This window comes from Anoplolepis gracilipes, chromosome 12, assembly GCF_047496725.1.
Source record: "Anoplolepis gracilipes chromosome 12, ASM4749672v1, whole genome shotgun sequence".
Taxonomy (NCBI): Eukaryota; Metazoa; Arthropoda; class Insecta; order Hymenoptera; family Formicidae; genus Anoplolepis; species Anoplolepis gracilipes.
Genome location: NC_132981.1, coordinates 2,071,269 through 2,092,801, shown reverse-complemented (window position 1 = coordinate 2,092,801; position 21,533 = coordinate 2,071,269). Strand labels below are relative to the sequence as shown.

The window sequence follows — 21,533 nt, the reverse complement described above, 5'->3', positions numbered from 1 at the left end:
TATGTAGTATAGTGCGTATTTGTCATTGTCTGGCGCGAGGAGAAAGAGAGAGAAAGAGCATACTCGATCTTCACCTTGACGTCACGCATTCCGTAGTAAGAGACGGGAGACGGTGGCGTACGGCCCACGTAACTCATGACAGCTGTGAGTCATTCATTCTTACTCCGGCGGGCGTAGTAGTACGCACGTGCTTTTACTCCGCCGCCGGCGCCGGCGCCGGCATGTGCGTCTCTCGTTCGGTCACCTCGATGTCGAGCGCGTCGTACACATTTTACGCGACGACACATGTAATAATAATACGAATAATACGTAATAATATTACAATAAATCTTAACGTGTTAAAATACGTCTAAAATGATTCCGATATAAAATAATAACATTCGACCTTGGTGACATATAGCGCGCTATTGGCTTTGAGTTTTGACATTCATCTCGGCTCTCGGTTTCGTCGCGATCGCGGTCGAGCGAACGCTATTTGGATCGATTCCCTTGATCTTTCATCTTTTTTCGCTTCGGACTTTTGAGCGTGCTTGACCTGTCGACTCCAAATGTGATTTTCGCACGTGATGAAATGGGATTTTCAATCGTTCCGAAATTCGAGAGTGCCGTCAAACTATCGCGCTTTTTTACTTTTGTACGGGTTAAAATATTATGCGATTTTACTTTTGTGCAATTTACACAAATTAATAAAAGTATACCGCGCGTATAAAACAATAGTTTTTGACAATTCTGACATCTGAGAGGAGGAAGAGGCCTAAGAGAGGCATCCTGCACCGGTGGAGCAACCCTAGGGTAAATATTATTATTTATATATTAATTATTATAAATTATTCACACGAATTAATTTGAGTTATTTATTTAAATGATTTTAACAAGAAAGATTCAAAGAGGAAAACTTTTATATAAATTTTATCAAAATTTTTATTTAAAAAATAGTTTTTTTTAGAATTTATAAAAGTATTTTATATTTATTTGCCTATTTCTACATATTGAATATAAAATTGATGAGTACAATAATAATTTCTTGAATATAATTATTTTAAACGTTATAATTTGGATTTTATATTTGTTTGTTACAGACAACATAGTTTCAGTGTCGACAACTCCGCTGTTGCCCATCATTGTCGGTGAGTGATAAAAAGATTTTATTTTAAAGCGTCGGATTTGTGTAAAGACTCTTAGATTTCAGATGTATTATAGATGGAGACATAAATTGTAGATAAATCCGTTACTTTAATCCTCAGACGACAGGATAACCGCGTGCATAACGAACTCCTTTCAATTTTAAATTATAAAAACAATTATTTTTGTATCTTTTATCTTATAAAATAGATATATAGATATATAGATAATGTAGACATATTATTTGTATACAAACATTGAAAGGAAAGCAAAATATTTTAGAAATAAGAATATAGTATTATTTCAATTTTATGCAAGACACATATATATAAAATTTTTATTTATTTAATTATATATACGTATATTGAGTTTTATAAAACAGTTTAAAGGTACAGATGTTTAATACCCTAGGCAGGGTACATTGTAATATATGGAAATAAAATAGATTTATTGATCTCTCTTATTTTAAGAGGAGACAGAGGAGGGTTAGGGGGAAAATAGGGAGGAATAAGAAAAATATATAAAATAAGCTAATTTGTTTTATTCTAGTTTGGTTTTATGTATTATAGTCTTTCAATATTTATTATAATGTCATTTTATTATAATGATATCTGTATTATTTTATCTTATTTTCTGAGAGTTCTGAACTTATTCTGTGTTTATTTTCGTTAATCGCATAAACCTATAATTAAGCAGATTTTACACTTAAAATACATTTATTTATTTAGAAAAACATTTTGTGTTATACTTATTTAAGACACGCTAATTACGTTTAAATGTATAATAGCAAACTCAAATGTTCTTCAATATTGTGCAAAAATTTGATATCAAAATATTTCGATAGCAATTAGTTCAATAAACAATTTAATATACATCAAGTTTATATTATTTCATTTCTTTTTTTTGATTGTGTTATTTATATGGTTAAGATATTCACGCCGTTATTTAATGCACCTATAAAAATTTAATATTTTTGAAATCCATTTGCAATATCTTTCTATTGTACAATCAATTATAATATATTTGTGTTTTGTCTACAATTCTGTATAAATGTATTTTTAATGTGGAGATGCTTAGCATAATGTTAATTTAACACTTCCATTATTAATATATTAATTGGTAGGAGCAAAAAATTCAAAATTTGAACAAGTTAACAAAAAATTAACATTTAAAATTAACATTATGTCATACATTTGAATTTGATTTTTTATAATACGGAAATATCAGATTAAAAGAGGTTTAAAATTTAAACACAGTTTTACTTCAACATATTCGATTTCATTCCATTTAAAGTAGGATTCAAATTATTAATCTGACAAAACAGGATTAAAATTATTAAGAATGGTATTATTTTAATTCCATATTAATTGAATTAAGCACTCTGAAATGACGAATACTATGTGTTGGACTAAAAAATAAAAATGGAAATGTTACCAGAATGCTCGTCTAACAAGCTCAAAGTATCACATATAAAAAAAGTATCTTAGGTAAATGTTCTATTTTTAATGACATAAGAGAAAACTCAATGTCACTAAAAAAGAAATTTACAAGTTCATATAAATGCAAAATTTTTTTATGTTTTTTGCAATTTTTTGATGTTTTTCTACAATATATAATTACATTAGAAGTACGTTTATTTAAATTTAGCATAGTTTTTATTGCTTAGTTTTTGTTTCTTTTTTGATTGTGTGTTCAAATTTAGAAATTTAGAGTAGTTTTAATATTTAGGAAAAGAAGGAGAGAATTTTTAATACAAATGCATAATTTAATACAACACATGATTGGAAATTAAGTTTGAAAACATTAATTTATATGGAAATTGACGGTAAACAATCCACAATTTTTATTTAGTATTTAAGCATGTTTGCTGAAATTGCTTGTAATTGCTTTCAATGACAGTGAATGACATTATCAAATGTTTCAACAAATTCTATCATCATATTTTACTTTAAAATTTTTATTAGATGAGAGATCTTTGCAATGCAGAGAATTTGCAATATAAAGAACAACCAGATATATATCAACTGTATTATTATATTATACCACATTATTGTTTCATGACTTCATTTATTGAAATGTTAATTCCTCAAAATAAATGACTTTATAATATACGTATTATTTACAAATCAACAAATAAATAAAAACAATTACTGTAGAAAGCAAAGTGTCTTATTTATTAAGATCTCTCGTTACATTCACACAAATTAAATCAGAAATGTATTCTCGTGTTTGAACGAAGTCGATTTAGTGACATATAGTACACGCGTGGAAATCGCGGAATAGTTTTTTATCGCATAAGAGAGTTTTCAATCAATCATTATTTATCAATCAGCAGATGAGTAGACAACCAAACAACACAAGAATCTACTCTGCTGCTGCTGTACGTATACAGGAGTGTATCAACGTCGATACATTTCGATAATCGATACATCTCGGCGACAGTTTTTTAGATAGATGAGGAGGAGAGAATAAGAGGCATTGAATGAAGCAAATGAAAATTTCTGATTATATGATAAAACCACCAATAATCATACGAAGGGACGGACAGGGGATCGTGAATAATTTGATCTTATATCTTTTCTATCCTTCTCTCTCTCTCTCTCTCTCTCTCTCTCTCTCTCTCTCTCTCTCTCTCTCTCTCTTTGTCTCTCCCTGTCTCTCTCTCTATTTATTCGAAAAACAAGACAAGCTCGCAAGCTCCTTTTGGAAGTTGCACTGTAATCGCGAGACTTGAAGTTTCAGTCTGCAAAAGCTTCTTTTCATTCAAGAGATAGTTTGCTTGGAACGTTACACGCATACTTGAATGCAGTATTTTCTGTAGTATATTGTTGACTTGAATATTATTTCATTTGGTGGTGAATAATGTATGTCAGATAACCATTTCATTTATGACAGAATTTATTTCGCATTACGATTGCCTACTATTATCTAGAGAAATTTTAGAATCTTGAAGAATTTGAAATCACCAAAAATTATATAACTAAAATATTAATTCAATACATAAAAATATCTGCATGTGTAAAGCCAAAATATCGGTTATTTTAATTTTTCGCATATTTGACAGTTATTATCGTTGTTATCGTTTACAGCTAGCAAGAAATCACGTAGTGAAAAAAAGCGCCAAACCTATTACCAAAACTAGCATACTAGGACGTATAGTAGAACGCAACACACATACTTTCAAGTTGCACAACCAGTATGATAGTTAATTAAATGTCTCGTATACGATTTAGTATGAAAAATCGTACCGTGTGCGGCCAGCTTAAAAAAGGACAACTGAGTGAATGTTCGAAACAGCGAAAGATTATCTCGTTGACCTATATTTCAGGCTTGTCAAGTCAAAAAATCGCGAAGATATAGTAGTACAAACATATCGAAAAACAGCGCGTTCCTAAAAAACGTAATAAAGATACGAATCTATAACATTATTGTTGACGTGTTGATAGATGTTATAATGATGTTTGGTGTAGAAACGTCAAATAATTATTAATTTTATTTGTGAAGGAATAAATATCTATACTTATATTTCTGCTAAAACGGACATAATATGTATACATTTTTCATTAATATAAAATATGCCTTTAAATATGGAATATCAAATAAGATTTTGTTATATAATAATAATTTAACCTTTTAAAAAAAAGAACCGTTGAGTAAATATTCGAAACAGCGAAGGATTAATTTGTTGACCTGTATTTCACACAGGCTTGTCAATTTACTTGATTCGAGAACGCGTCTAAGCGTCTGTTCTTCGAAAAGTATAAGTTGCCTTTTTTTCAACAATCTTTCTTGGTATGGATATAATATATGTCAAATAATTTTTGTATATTAAAAAGAAAGTTACATGAGAATGGGTTAATAAGAGAGCTAATAAGAATAATTTATGATTATCTTTTAACAAAATAAGTCATAAAAGGCTTAGCATTTTCTTATTGTTGCTGTATTTAAACTTTTGCTTATAAATAATTCAATTTTTTTAACTTATAATTTAGTTTCTTTACACATTTCGGTTTTAATTTTTTCAACTAAACAACTCTACTTTTACTTGACTTTTTTCTTATAAGTGTGTTCAAGATTATTATAGTTTTAACAATGTTTATATTTATTTAAAAAATAAATATGTTTTTTATTACTATTATTATTTCATTTTTATTTGTTATCTATTGGAAATTATAAAAATCGCATAAATTTGTGTATTTAGAAATTTTACTAAATTTTTTTAATGGTATTTTTAATTCAAATCATAATAAGAAACGGTGTTAGATATTTCTGATTTTTATATTTGTTGAAAATATATATTGATATACATTGAATGATAAATTGCATATAAAATCAAGTGGCAGAGAGTAGCTGTTATTGCGCACATGATTTAACTATTGACATCAAAGTTAATTGATATTTGAAATACAAATTGAGATGACATCTAAAACTATTTTACATATTATTATAATATATTACAATAATCGTTATTTAGATGTACACGTACAACTATCCTTAACTAAAAAAAATGTTGATTCTCTATATATTGATTTGGTAAATATATTAAATATAATTTAGTATTAATTTTACTATATAAAAGTAAATAAATATTTAGAGTAAACTGTTATAGATATCACAGAAAAATTAGTGAAATATAAATTAGAAAAGATGTCAAAGCATATTTCATAAAGGTAACAGAGACTATCAGCAAAATCAACGGAATTATTAATGTCAAAAATTACTATTCTTAAATATATCAATTACAAAAGCATGGATTACGATTATATTGTAATGAACTGCAAACAAAATTTAATTTAATTTAATATTACATAATATCTATTTTTACTATGTAAAAATTTCAAAATGAGAAATTGACAAACACTACACTACATTATACATTCTTACTCAAAATATCAATTTTGATTACGCATTATATAATTTTAATTATATATACATAAATAACTTGCATTATTTACAATACATTTAATTTTATTTAACAAAATAATCTTTTTTACCCCTGTGTGAAAATTTGATTTGGACATATAGAACACTCTTCCTGAAAGCTGTTCGGAGCTACACAATCTTCCGAATGCGACAAGATGACCACTCTTACTAACATTAACACTTCCAGTAAAACACATATTACCGTTTTCAACATAATAATTTTGTCCTTTTGTAATACTTGCATTTAATTTAGCTTTCTTTCAAGCAATTTTTGGTAGTTCAGCTATAAATATTAATTTTATCGATATTCTGAACTATAGAAATGTACTAATCAAGTTGATGTTTTCTTACGTATATTATTTTTTGAAATTTGATTAGTATATCAATCATGAAATATTTTTCCAAAGGTATTTTTCTTTATAACCGATTACAAAGCAATTTATATACGTTTAAATTATAAAACTTTTTATAAATAAATGTTAACTTTTTTCCATGAAAGTCAATTAAGATGCTGCGAACTGACACGTATACATCCGATGGAAAGCAAAATAAATGTTATCAATTTTCTTTTCTAGTTCCTGTTAATATATAATATATAATAGTAGACAAATAAGCAAATAAAAATAAATATGTTGTAATAATTGCTTGAGTGCGCAAAACTTTAATTTACTTAGATATTTTTTATATATTTTATTTCATTTTATTTTATATTAAAAACTGTAACTGTGACAATTGTCTTTTTTATGTTCATACTCTGCGTATTCTCAGGACCTACTATTCATGTCTGTTGTTCTTGACGGTCGAGAATATGTGTCTCATGCAATTTGAGAAGAGTGACTTATAACGTGTTTGCGTTTGTGTGATTGGTGATTCTATTGATTATATTAATTGAAATCATAGTACCAGTCTGGGTAATCGATTCAAAGTAACCATTTTAGCTGAACCATGACTTTTAATTTGCTCTGCTTGCAATTCATTTTTTTTTCAAAAAGATACTTGACGCTATTTCACAAAGAATAACATTTTATAAGAATTGTTTGACAAAAAATAATAATTAATAAATATGTAAGTTTTTCTAAATGTTTTATCTTTATTTATTAATAAATTTTTTCTTTGACATAAAGATATCACGTTTGATTAGTAAAAAGATATTCTTATAGATATTCAGTACAAATACAGAAATATTTGTTTATATATTTAATAATTTAAATATCATTTTATTTAATTTATCATTATTTTATATAATATATACATTTTGTATACAACTATACATGCATACAACTGAAAATGATTTATGAAAGTGTATGAATGTCTTTATAAAACATTGATGCATATAACAATAGCGATATTTTCAAATATATCATAAATGTGCGAAAATTTGTTTACACAGGAAGTGATAGACATACATAAAAAATTAATTATTTAAAAAATTAATTATTTGCCGGTTGTTCATTATCCACTTGATGTAGTAGTGCATCTTCTATGTCGTTTCTTAATGCTATAATATTTTCCAAACAAAGTTTAAAATTCGGTCTGGCATTCTCTGCATTCCAACAATGCATCATCAACTGGTATAATTCTGATGGACAGTTGAGGGGCATCGGCAACCTGCCTCCCGTGCGTACATAATCTACCACTTCGACGTTAGTTCTGCCAGTATAAGGTTGCTCACCTAACGATGTAATTTCCCACATTAATACCCCGAATGACCAAACGTCGCTCTGGGAAGTAAATTTTCCCGTCGTCAAAGATTCTGGTACCATCCAGCAAACAGGAACCAGACCTCCTTCCTAAAACATGATTTTTTTTACGAAGTTCTTCTGATTAAAGTTGTTTATTTTTTAGAATATGTGTGCTAAAACAGATACCGCACACTTATCTTTTGCCTTAAACATATAAAAGTAATGTACCTTTCTTAAACATTTTTTTTAAAAAGAATAAAATATATTTCTAAAAAGTTCTATTTTTTTTATAATTGTACATTTACCATACGATAATAGTCGTCTCTGTAGATATCCCTAGTTAGCCCAAAATCGCCAATTTTAACGACACGGTTCTCGCGATCTTTCGCGGATACTAAACAATTTCGACAGGCAAGATCTCTATGTACAAAACGTAATTCTTCCAGATAGCAACAGCCTCGCGCAACATCTTCGCACATGGCGAGCAAATCTTGCAGACGCAGTACATGTGAATCTGATGGTTGTAATGTTCGACTCTCTCTCAAATACTTTAGCAGATCATTTTCCATTAATTCCAACGAGTAATGGAGAATCTTCGTCTAAGCAAACGGCCAACAATCTTAGCACATGTTTATGTCGAAAGCGATTCATAAGCCTGGCCTCCTGTAAAAATTTCTTTTTCTCTTGCAAAGAAGCATCTTCTCGAAGCATTTTTATAGCAGCGGGTATTTCCATGCCCGGGTTTTCTAAATTCTTTACTTTTCCTTGAAACACCTGTAAAATATTTAACATTAATTTAAATATACACCATTAAAAAATATATAATTTAATGTCAACTAACAATATATTTTATTTGATATAATAATATAATTTAATTAAAAATCATAGAGTGAATAAGTATGTTGCTTCCAAAAATTTTGTTACTTAATCTTTCTCATAAAAAGTTATTTCTGCAAAAGCTATTATAATTATTTTTATTAAAGAATGCACATATCTTATTTTAATATTTTGTCATCTAAAAATAAATGGCGTTAAAAATTGCATTAGAAAATTAATTTTTACCTCTCCGAATGCGCCGCTACCAAGAAATTCTGTTATTGTAATTTGCTCACGTTTGATTTTTATCAATTTATTTGAATTACGTTGCGACATAGGTCTGTATGACGTATTAAACTGAATAATATTCTTGGTAGGCATCAAATCTAAACTCGCTAATTGGATGTCGGTCATTATAGGAAGTAAAACTTGCTCATTACTTTCCTTGCGTTGTCGATATACTATTAAAATTACAATATACTTATCTACCAATATGTATATATATATATAATATGTAATATTTACATCTAACAATAAGTTAACTTTTTCAGAAAATCTCTGTATATATAGTATCCAATATAATTTGTAATTAAAGACTGAAACGTATCAAATGTACTTACAATAATAAAAGCAGCAGACGCAAATTAGTATAACGACAATAACTATAACGGCAAACGCTGTTGCAGTGTTCGAAATATCATCACCTTAATTACGCCAAAATATGGTTTTAATATTTTTATTTCAAAACTTACTTCTACTTCTTGTAACTTTATTATATCTAATTTTTAAAATTTGATAAATATTTTTAGATTTCAAATAAACATTTAATGTGTTATAGTATCTTCTCTTGCTTACCTAATGTTGAAAAAGTAAATCTTCCATCAGAGGGCCATGTAAAGTTTTCCTCGTATTCCAGATATCTCAGTATCAAGCGAAACTGATATGAAATTTTTGGTTGTAAATTTTTTATGTAGAATGTTACTTTTTTGTTATAGTTCCTCTTAATGTTGTTTGTTGTTTGCCAATTTTTTGTCGAATTATTTTTGTATTGTAACGCACAAAGAACCGTCAGATTGGTACTCGGAATCCAAGATATGTTCATGGTGTTTATGCTGACTCCGCTCAAAGTGATATTGTTCGGTTCCAAGTATGTGCGAATGATCTTACTTGAACTGTCTTTGTAAAAATCACTGAAATTAACTGGATATACACGCATATATATCAAGTACTCATATGCAGATAGCAACTGAATTTTTGTAAAAAACATGCCATCTGCCGTATATTTAGGCATTTTAATTACTTGTTCGCCCGTCTGTGGTATTCCGTCTATCAAAATAAGTGACCTCCAATGCACTTCGTAGGTGACAGGCTCGCAATTCAGTTTCTTGGGCGGCATCCATTGAATTGCCACTATAGTAGGTGTCAGAGTTTGAACCGTTATGTTTTCCGGTGCATTAAGCTTGCCCGGCTTAGTTCTAATAAATAGTGTGTCATCCGAACCTAATATAGGATTCATCGATAACTGATCTACGTAAAAATTGCTTAAGGTTAACTGTAACTCATATTCTGTAAGCGGCGTTAAATTCTGAATTTTGTAATAACTTTTAAACGTCTGCACTTTAAATTTTTTGAACTTATTAAAGCCATTGTCTAGACAATGGCTTATGTGTATAGTATATAGAGTAGTAGGTAAATTGTATTTTTCGCACCCATTCTTGCGCACCGGTTTCGTAAAATTTACAATAATGCTGTTTGTTACTACTTCCATTACTTTAATGTTGTAAACTTTTTCTTTAGGTGTCAGACATCTGGTCGGAGGATATGATTGTAAAGATTTACCAAAAGCAGAAAATCCAGTAATTGAGTAAGATATTTCTATTTTTTGAATATATTTAAATATATCCTCTTTGAGATGTGCATACTTTTTTCTCATAACATAAATGTCTTTGCCGAATGTAGAAATGTATATGTTTGTTTTGTCAATTGTTAAAAAGTTGAAACTTGTTTCATAGCTAATATCTTTGGCATACAAAATGGAATTGCGCATACAACCATAAATGTCTGTCACAATCACGAAATTTTGCCATATCCAATAAATTAGCTTTTCAATATTCATGTTGTCGATTGTCATGGAGGAATATCCTGTTAACATTGATAAATCTAGGCAGAAAGATATATTGGATGAATTTATTTGAAGGATTTGTGCGTTTTTTCCATCGAAATCTAATTGCATTAACTTTGATTGATTCGAATTCCAATATAAAATCCTAAAAAATATACAGAATATTTTAGATATTATATTATACATTTTTTCGAGAATAGAACATTATTTCAAGTAATATGAATTTATTGATAAATTAAAGATCTTTAATAGAAAATTTGTTCATTTTTTTCAGATAAACGGCAGTTAACGTACCCCATATTTGGCAGTACAGTTAAACCATGGGACTTTGTTATAATTAAAACCTTATCAAATTCAACTATGCCATTTTGCCACATTGTTAAGTCGAGCTTCATAATAACACTTGTATATAACTCAATATCAAATTCCATCCAATACAGATTTCTTGCTACCCAGTCGATGCAGAGATTATGTGCACTATTTTGAAGGCGAGCTATCTCTGTGATATTATTTTCGTTCATTTCCCATGTCATTAAATTTCTTGCGATATCGATCCAATAAATTTTATATTCCGCTATCGAATAGGCGACTTCTAACACATTTTGTACGGGGATATTAATTTTGTTGGTTTTTGAATCCATGTCCCATATATCGATACCATTATTCGATATTGTCAATAATTGAGGTATTGGATTTTCATGTATGGTAGAGACGGTTATTAAATTAGTGTAAGCACCAACACCAACTTTAGTATGCGCTCGTACTTTAAAATAGTATGTCGTGTTAGAAATTAGATTCTGCACCGTATTCTCCAATCTCGTAGCGGGTATACTTTTGTCGTTGCAGATTTGAATTTTTTTTTTATTTCTTATAAACCAACATTGCATTGTGTATCCTTGTATTATTTCATGTGTAAATTTAGGTTGGTTCCATCTGTTCAAAAAAAACAGAATCTTACTGGTTTTATATTTAGCAAATATATAACGTTTTTATATGTAACTATCAATTTGGCAATGAGAGCCATACGCGAATGTTAATGCGTGAATTTCTTTAGAAAATTAATTCTTTCCGTAAATATTGAATCTTTTTTATATGTATATGTCGTTAAATTTAAAAGAAATATAAACTAAAAATGTAGATTTTGTTACCTAAATGTCACAGAAATATCTGTTTTATTTAAGAAGCTATTATAGAACTCTACGAATGCTCTGGGAGATGTCGGCTTGCTCAAAATGTACTCTGGAATATACCCTAGAAATTTTAATTACTGCATATAATTGCAATTATATATAAATTTTTAATTTTAATAACTAAAAAGAAAAAAATTGTTTGAATTAAATAATCGTTTGTTAGCAATTCAAATCAAAGATGACAGTAATTATTTGACCAACATACAACGGTGTCACAATCTATATACGTGTTGTGTGATCGATGACGTTCGATATAGCATTTGCACCTCAAATCTTTCTAGTCAATCGATCGTCACGTTATTTACACAGTCTAGACTTTAATTCGACTAATATCAAAGAAATACAAAATGTCAATTAATTTTTGTTTTATTTTTAAAATTTGCTGCCTTTGAGTCAATTCAACGCTTAGACGTTGAGTTTAAAGTAAAATAATTATGGTCTGTTAACATTTTAAATATATCATCAAAGACAGAAAAAAAACTGGAGTACTTACTTATGCTTGTGGTTAAATTACTAATGTCGCTAATTAGATCATAAGACACTGTATAGACGACGAAAAAGTATTGTTCTTCAGGCATTAGATTGTCCACCAGCACCTCTCTGATTTGCACAGCATTCTCTTTAAAACTAATATCGTTGCTTTCACTGACGTTTTTGGTTCTAAAATCCTTTGGATTTTTTGTTGGCCACCATCTTATAACGTAATTCTCGATATGACCTTTTGGTCGCGGCCATTCGAGAATTACGTTGGTAGAGTTGATGATTTGATATGAGTTAATATTTAAAACTCGATTAGGCTCTAAAGTTACAAAAGAACGATTATTTAAATACATTAACTATTAGGAAAATTATGTTATATATAATACTTACTAATTATGTGATTCATTTGCAATGGATATAGACTTTTGACTCTATGGCTAACAGTATTTACTTGTATAGTATATCTCTCGCCGGGTGTCATATCCCCGACTTTCACTTCCGTATATTTACGAATGCTTGGAAGCTCGATCCATCTAGGATAGTCTTCTGTACGGTATTTGACAATATATTCGGTAAATTTTGAATCCGTCGGAGCTTCCCAGAACATGACAATAATATTGTTAGTGATTTCTTCAATACTGAGATTCTTCGGTGGATGAGGCGCTAAAATATAATTCTGATCATTAGTAAGACTAACAAACTTGTGTGTTTAATACTAAATACTGCATTGAAATAAAATATAAAGTCTAAAAGATTTAGAGAATGATTATTACTTACGAACAGCTTGTACAGAAACACGCGGCTCGCTTCGAAATCCATGACTAAGGGCGAAAATTTTGATTTTATATAATGCACCAGGATAAAGATCTCTTAAGACAATATGCGACTCCGTAAGAGTGACATTTGCACTTTTACCCGTGTCATCCCTTTTATGAATTACTTCATATTTCTCTTGCTTAGAATTGACATCGGTCTTCCAGGAGATTTTCAAACCTTTTTCAATAGGTTTTACATATTCGATCACGGGACTGGCTGGACTGGTCGCTTGATATAGGACGGTTTCATTTGACTCGACTTTATTGCTAATTGCTTGTACTATTATAGAATAATTTCTTCCTGGCAGCAGAGACAAAGTAACCTGTAAATTTAACAATTACGTCAAAAAAAAAAATAAATGGCAATAACGTGATTGAAACGAATTAGGCAATAATTATGAGAAATTATTTTATTCAATAATTTATAAAACCTTTGTTTCATTAGTCATCAATGTGTCACTATCGCCACCAATCGTCGTTTCCAACTCGTTGTATCGTAACTTGTAACTGTCTTGTGTACTGAAATTGTTTGGAGTCCAAGATACCTCTACCGGATTAGTTTTTTTATTGATCACTACTCTAAGATCGTGAATAGGTAGTGGCTCTAAAAATACCAGAAAAGAAATCAAGAAACAATGTATCTATTAAATAATCACGAGAAAAGCGCATCGATTCCAGCAGGCACTAAATTAAGAGGCAATAGGTGAACGTGGGGTAGAACGGCACCGCGGGGGGTACAATAGTGCAGAGTCGATATCTTTTTTCAGAGGTGGTACCATGTCATGAAATATGTTGCAATTATTGCATTATTAGGTGTCTCTTTCTGCGTGCTGTTATCAGTGGTCGCAATATTTTTAGTTGAAAGTTGTTATAAATTATTTAATGCACTTGCTGTACTCTCCGCGACTGAGTTGTAATTCTTCGATATATTTACATAAGGTAAACAATGAAATTCTATTTTTTATTACCGTAAATACATTTATGTTTTAAAATGATCTTATCTTATTAATTTCATACTGTGTCTATGTAAATATTGATTAATTATAATTTTTTATATGATCAAAAGTAAGTAAATACGTTTTGAGATTTAATGAAATATTAGCGCACAAAATGTTGTACTTTTTATTTTTATACTAGAGAAAGAAAGAGAGTATACATAGATGCTGTCTTTCAAAATAATACCAAAAATTATTACATTAAAGGATATTTTTCCATGTTTTAAAGAGAAAAATATTTATTATAACAAGAGAATTGTTTTTATTTATTAATTTATAGCTATCATTTAAAAATACAAATTTATATTATTATGTTCTATATATCATATTATAATATACAACTTTTAAAAAGTTTTAGACATCAATGTTAATGAAATAAATAAGTTTTGGAGGTAGACCATTATACCCCGCATGAAAAGCATATCACGAAAATCTAGGCTTTTACTAAATCAATAATCTCGTCTATTTAAACTATTATTTTATAATAAACTTGTGTTTTTTCTTATAGTGGATATTCTAAAGAATATTTTTAGTAAAAAAAAAGATAGATTTATTTTTTTTTAATATGTTGAAAACTTGCTCAATGCTTACGTTGGCCATCCTACCCCATGTTCCCCTACATGCGACGCGGACAACGTACTCAGAGTGACATTTCCTGTAGCCAACAAACTGCCGGTGTTGCCAGACACCGTCTGCACGTCAAATTCATACGTCTTGCCAGGCTCTAAATCCTTGAATTCCCATCTGTTCTTGTCTTGTCGATTTTGCTTAATAGGCGCGAGCTTCCGGTTATTATCGAGCGATATTTTATACATGTCGAATTCGGAAGTTGCATTGGGCGGATTCCAAAATATGCGAAAGGAAGTTGACGTTACGGAAGATTTATCAAAGGTCACATTGAGGGGAGGCAACGGCATTGTACGATACTGAGCTGTGGTGGGCGCGGACGTTTCGTTCTCGGAAACAGTCTGCACGGAAATGTTGTATGCTCTACCTGTAATATGAAAAAATTTAAGAAATATAATTCAATGATTTTTACTACTAAAATTAAAATATATTGCAATTTTTAATATATATAAATATTGCTTTTTTTGCTTTCAATAACGATCATCAATTGATTTACGACAAGCTTTAACCAAAGCTAAACCAAATAAATTTGATTATCCAAAATGTATGTGTATTTGTTTTAAATTTACTATATAATTGAGTCTACTAATATTAAATATTTAATTCATAGAACACAATAAAGTTGTGTTAATAATTTAACTGTTAGTGTTATTTAATTACGTCAAGCATATTTGAGAATTGGAAAAACGCATGAATATAAATCAATAGACTATTGCGTATTGATTTGATTCAAACTTTAAGAGCTAAGCAATTTTACTTTATGTTTTCATATAACATTCTCTTTTCTTATTACACAATTAACTTTTGAAAAAATATCGCAGATAACAGTTGCGATAACGAATTTCTTTATATTCGTATAATCAAGTAAATTAAACTAACAAGTAGAAAATGATATGTTTGGTACACAACTTAATTAGACCTAACTTAATACTTTGCTAATTACCTAATATAATGAATAAATTAAAATTTATTTAATATAATAAGTAATTAATTATAAATTAATTTCTCTAACGTATATAATTTTCTTTGACAGGCCTGCTTAAAGTCTTTTAAATTAATTTTTTGTTTTTATTTTTAGAAAAAATAGGTATTGATACAATTGTACTTACAAGGGACATGTCACAACTGTTTGGAATCGATTTGATTTTCTTAATTCCCAAAATATGTTGTCAAACTCAAGAATCTAAGAGAAACGTATTTTTTATACGTGTATACCCAAATGTATACCCAAAATTTTTTTCACTAAATTTAAGTACTCTTAAACATAAGATTGCGCACGTATCAAAAAAATATGTGTCTCTTAAATTTTTGTATTTAACAACATATTTCAAGAAGATTTAAATCGGTGTCGGACACTTGTGACATGTTCCTTGTTAGAGTGATATTTCCTCTAGCCGGCCAATTGTTGTACAATTTACTGTTGTAAAGGAACGTGGGGTAGAACGGCCAACGTAAGCATTGAGAAAGTTTTCAACATATTAAAAAAAATTAAATCGATCTTTTTTTTACTAAAAATATTCTTTGGAATATCCACTATAAGAAAAAACACAAGTTTATTATAAAATAATAGTTTAAATAGACGAGATTATTGATTTAGTAAAAGTCTAGATTTTCGTGATATGCTTTTCATGCGGAGTATAATGGACTACCTCCAAAACTTATTTATTTCATTAACATTGATGTCTAAAACTTCTTAAAAGTTGTATATTATAATATGATATATAGAACATAAGAATATAGATTTGTATTTTTAAATGATAGCTATAAATTAATAAATAAAAACAATTCTCTTGTTATAATAAATATTTTTCTCTTTAAAACATGGAAAAATATCCTTTAATGTAATAATTTTTGGTATTATTTTGAAAGACAGCATCTATGTATACTCTCTTTCTTTCTCTAGTATAAAAATAAAAAGTACAACATTTTGTGCGCTAATATTTCATTAAATCTCAAAACGTATTTACTTACTTTTGATCATATAAAAAATTATAATTAATCAATATTTACATAGACACAGTATGAAATTAATAAGATAAGATCATTTTAAAACATAAATGTATTTACGGTAATAAAAAATAGAATTTCATTGTTTACCTTATGTAAATATATCGAAGAATTACAACTCAGTCGCGGAGAGTACAGCAAGTGCATTAAATAATTTATAACAACTTTCAACTAAAAATATTGCGACCACTGATAACAGCACGCAGAAAGAGACATCTAATAATACAATAATTGCAACATATTTCATGACATAGTAGCATCTCTGTAAAAAGATATCGACTCTGCACCATTGTACCCCGCGGTGCCGTTCTATCCCACGTTTCCCTATAATTGTACAACTTACTTGTCTTGGAATTCACGAATTGCGCTATTTAACTGCAGATATGTTCTTTCTCCGTGAGTCTACTTGGAATAATTTCGCTTCGTATATCCAGAAAAAAGAAGCAATAAAGCCGATTCAATTTAAAAGCATGTGTATTCTGTAACATATACATTGTAACATTTAATTACGTGATAACAAATAGCTGACCTGGAACAAGTCCTTTGAAAACAGCCCGTGCAGAACGGTCCTTTGTCTCTACATAAAGAACGGATTCTACGGCGTCCGGTGGATCTATGTTAACTTTGTAGTGAGTGTATATTCCGGTAGGCGAATACCATTTCATCTTTAGGGTCGTTTCGGTCCTGAACCAGACATAAAAATTTCTCGGAGTATTCGGTTCTAAAAATAATTCAATGAGACATATTTGTATGCAAAATTTGCAGAAAAAATATTTAGTAATTACTCTCAATTATATATATATACTTGTCGTAAAGTTTTTGCTGGTGTAAGCAACGCTCTTCTTGGCGTCCAACACGGTGAAAAGATGAAGTGAATACGTAGCACCAGGAGTGAGATCTCCGAGTGTATACGACACCGAGTCGATTGGGACTCTGATCTTGAGGTATCGGTTGTCGCTGAAACTTAGCATCCGCAATTCAAAACCGGAATAATTCCCTTGGGCCGGAGGTGACCAATATACGATCGCCGTTTTTCCATTTGGTACCGATACCGTCAAGTTTGAAGGCGGATCGGGTGCTAATGAAAAAAACAAAATTGTATTTTAATTGATTTTTTACTTAAGAATCTATATCGCATGCTTTTTAATCGTTAATTTTAGAAAATAAATTGTGTTTTTAAACGATAAAATTATTTAATTCGTAAAATAGCGAAGAAAACAAATTGTCATTGTTAAAACAATGTTCATTGTTTAAAAAATGCGCTATTAAAAATAAATTTATTATCGAACAACATCGATTTACGTACGCGTCATAATCGAGGCCGTCCACGTCAGCCAGTCATGAAGAGTACTATTGCTGTAATACAACCAATATACGTATCTTGTGCCAGACAAGCCCTTAAACTTTATGACATCACCGATCTCGGTGGCGGCTATAGTACTATTTGGTGGTGGAAAGCCAACGGGTGGATTGTAATCTAAACGGTACCAGGACCCATTCTGGTTTAGATTGTCTGGTATCTCGATCTCGAGATCAGCCGAGTACGTGACCTGCAGTGAGCCACATAGATATTGCCGTTAATTCGCACGCTTATGTAATATTTGAAAAATTATTCACTCAAAACTGAAACGTTTCAAGTGAAAATCTAAAGATTAAACGTTAGTTGTTTATTGGGATCAAATGGTATGTTGATATAGATATATTCGATTAATCTCAAGTATGAATTCTGATACATCGTGGACATATTGTAGTACATTCATTCTGGGAAACAGCGAATTTCCAAAAAACGAAAGGAAAGATACGAATCTATAATATTGCTGTTGATGCATTAATGAAGAATTTTGCTACAAATGATGATTGATATACAAACATTAAATAATTAATAATTTTATTGGTTAAAGAATAAATATCTAGCTATGTTTCTTTTAAAACATACATAACATGTATAAATTTTTTATTATATAGAATATGGAATATTCTTTAAATATGAAATATCATATAAGATGAATCCTGTTCCACCCAATAGAGATTTAATTATTTAACTAAAAAAAACCATTGAATGAACGTTCGAAACAACGAAGGATCAATTCTTCTCGTTGATCTGTTTTTCAGAAATGTCAATTTAATCGATCTAAGAACGCGTCTTTAAGCACCTATTCTTCGAATAATATAAACTGCCTTTTCCTTTCAATCATCTTTCTTCGAACATAACATATATTAAATATATTTTGTATATTAAAAAGGAAGTTACATAAGAATAAGATAATAAAAGAACTAATAAGAATAATTTATGATTATTTTCTTTGATAAATAGCTCATGAGAAGCTTAGCATTTTCTAATTGCTGCATTTAAAATTGTACTTATGAATAATTTGATTTTTTTTATTCATAATTCGGTTTCTCTACTTCGGTTTTAATGTTTTCAAATAAACAACTCCACTTTGACTTATCCCTTTTAAAGTGTAATTGTTATAATTGGAAATTTCAACAATGTTCAAATTTAAAAAATAAATATATATTTTTTTATTATTAGAACAATTTAAGAGCATGCTACGCACGCGCCATTTATTTTATGTATGTGTTATATTGTGTATGTTAAAGTTAAGCGTTAAAGTTTTTTTTTCCACAATGCTAATTGATTGTTGAATATTTAATTTTAATATTTATTTTTCATATATTTAGAAATTTTAATACATTTTACTTTTCTTTTTTTATTTAAATCTTAAGGAAAAATAATATTATAAATTAACTCTTATACTTTGTCCAAAATATAAATTGATATGTATTGAAAGATAAATTGCGTATAAGATCAAGTGGCAGTTAGTGCTGACTGTTATTGCGCATATGATTGAAATATTGATCCCAAAGTTAATTGATACTTGAAATTCTAATTGAAATGATATGAAACTGTTTTAAATATTAATATTTTACAAATATCGATATTTAGTTATACAAATACAACTATCCGTAACTCAAAAAATTGTTGATTTTCTATATATTGATTTTGTTAAATATTAAATATAATTTGGTACTAAATTTGTTATACAAAAGTAAATAAATAAATACATAAATATTTGGAAAATTATTTTAGATATTGCAAACAAACTAGTGAAATATAAATTAGAAAAAGTGTCAGAGAATGTGTCATAAATGTAATAAAAACTATAAGCAGAATCAACGAAATCATTAATATCAAAAATTCATATTCTTAAAATATATCAATTACAAAAGCATATACATTACGATTAAGTTTTAATGTACTGCTTCTCAAAATGAAACATAATTTAATATTATATAATATATATTTTTACTGTGTCATAATTTCAAAACGATTGTTTTTTTTTATTTTAATTATGACACAGTAAAATTAGATATTATATATTATGAAATTATGTTTATTTTGAAACAGTACATTAAAACTTAATCGTAATGTATATGCTTTTGTAATTGATGTATTTAAGAATAGTAATTTTTCATATTAATGATTTCGTTATGTATTATATAATTGTAATTATATTTACACAAATAACTTGTATTATTATGTATATTATAATATTGTTACGTTCGCCGGATCGCTATATATATCGAACGCGCACGGCATGAAAGGCACTCACGAGTAGTCAAATGAAGAAGCGATTTATTAGAAATAATCACTTTAATGAGAACACAGTTCAATGCACTAACACAATGCGAAATAAATAATCGTTTGAATTAGAGAGAGTGGAGCAGTCAAAGATATGGCCGCACAGCTTGACAGTTATCTCGAAAATCTGTGAAATCCGTCGTTATTGACAAGAAACTCACGCGAAATCCCAGAGACAACTTTAAATCATTCTTTACATCAAGCGGCAAGACATGACGTTGAACATTATACCCAGGGACATAACAATATATTATAATATACCAATTTAAATAATATACTTGTATTATTAAATATACACAAATAACTTGTATTATTTACAATACATTCAATTTTAATTAACAAAGCAATCTTTTACCTGTGTGAAAGTTTCATTTGGACACATAGGAAAGCACTCTTTCTGGAAGTTGTTCGGAGCTATACTATCTTTCGAATCCGACAAGATGGCCACTTTTGCTAACATTAACACTTTCAGTAAAACACATAATATCATATTTAACTTAATAGATTTGTCCTTTTGTAACATTTGAATTTAATCAGCTTTCGTGGAAGTAAATAATTCCTGGAGGTTTTTTTTTTTAGCTATAAATATTAATTTTATCGATATTATGGATAATACAAATGTACTAATCAAAATGATGTTATTACGTATATTATTTTTTGAAATTTGTTCGATATATTAATCGTAAGATATTTTCCAAAGTTACTTTTCAAAATTTTTCTTTATTACCGATTACAATGCATCTTATTAACGCTTAAATTATAAAACTTTTGGTAAATAAACGTTTACTTTTTTCCCCGAAAGTTGACGAAGATGCTGTGAATTGACATGTATATATATTCGACTGAAAGGAAAAAAATGTTAGTCCACTTCTGTAATTTCTTTTACTATAATAGATAAATAATTAAATGCAAATAAACATATAATTATTATTTTAATAAATTACAGACAATCCGAAACTCCCAGAATTACAGATTTTCACCACCATTACCACTCATACCACTATTCACGCGCAAAATTTTAATTTACTTAGATATTTTCTATGTATTTTATTTTATTATTAAAACCTATAACTGACAATTGTATCTCTTATATACACACTATGCGTGCTCT

The 21,533-nt window shown here is 28.8% G+C and overlaps 2 protein-coding genes across 2 annotated transcripts; both read right to left on the bottom strand.

Annotated features, from left to right (window-relative positions):
* Nucleotides 1-7,381: 7,381 nt before the first annotated feature.
* Nucleotides 7,382-12,648, bottom strand: LOC140671909 (proto-oncogene tyrosine-protein kinase ROS-like). Its single transcript, XM_072903627.1, is given in 9 exon segments — nt 7,382-7,835; nt 8,033-8,306; nt 8,308-8,501; nt 8,790-9,004; nt 9,164-9,247; nt 9,399-10,810; nt 10,960-11,598; nt 11,814-11,916; nt 12,349-12,648. Coding segments are annotated over 9 exon segments (3,366 nt in total). The 5' UTR covers nt 12,434-12,648; the 3' UTR covers nt 7,382-7,475.
* A 60-nt stretch (nt 12,649-12,708) lies between these two features.
* LOC140672022 (tyrosine-protein phosphatase 10D-like) lies at nt 12,709-21,392 on the bottom strand. Its single transcript, XM_072903818.1, has 9 exons — nt 21,371-21,392; nt 20,778-21,001; nt 18,086-18,329; nt 17,585-17,857; nt 17,309-17,500; nt 14,786-15,139; nt 13,582-13,754; nt 13,113-13,473; nt 12,709-12,998 (listed from the first exon to the last, which is right to left on the bottom strand). The coding sequence occupies exons 2-9, from the start codon at nt 20,943-20,945 to the stop codon at nt 12,709-12,711; spliced, it is 2,055 nt and encodes a 684-aa protein (XP_072759919.1). The 5' UTR covers nt 20,946-21,001; nt 21,371-21,392.
* Between the last annotated feature and the right edge of the window lie 141 nt (nt 21,393-21,533).

Coding starts and splice junctions, on each gene's coding strand:
- LOC140672022 (XM_072903818.1), bottom strand. CDS start 20,945: ATGTTACAAAAGGACAAATCTATTAAGTTAAATATGATATTATGTGTT. Junction 18,330..20,777: donor CAAATGAAACTTTCACACAG/GTAAAAGATTGC, acceptor GGCTCACTGCAG/GTCACGTACTCGGCTGATCT. Junction 12,999..13,112: donor TGTTTCTGTACAAGCTGTTC/GTAAGTAATAAT, acceptor ATTATATTTTAG/CGCCTCATCCACCGAAGAAT.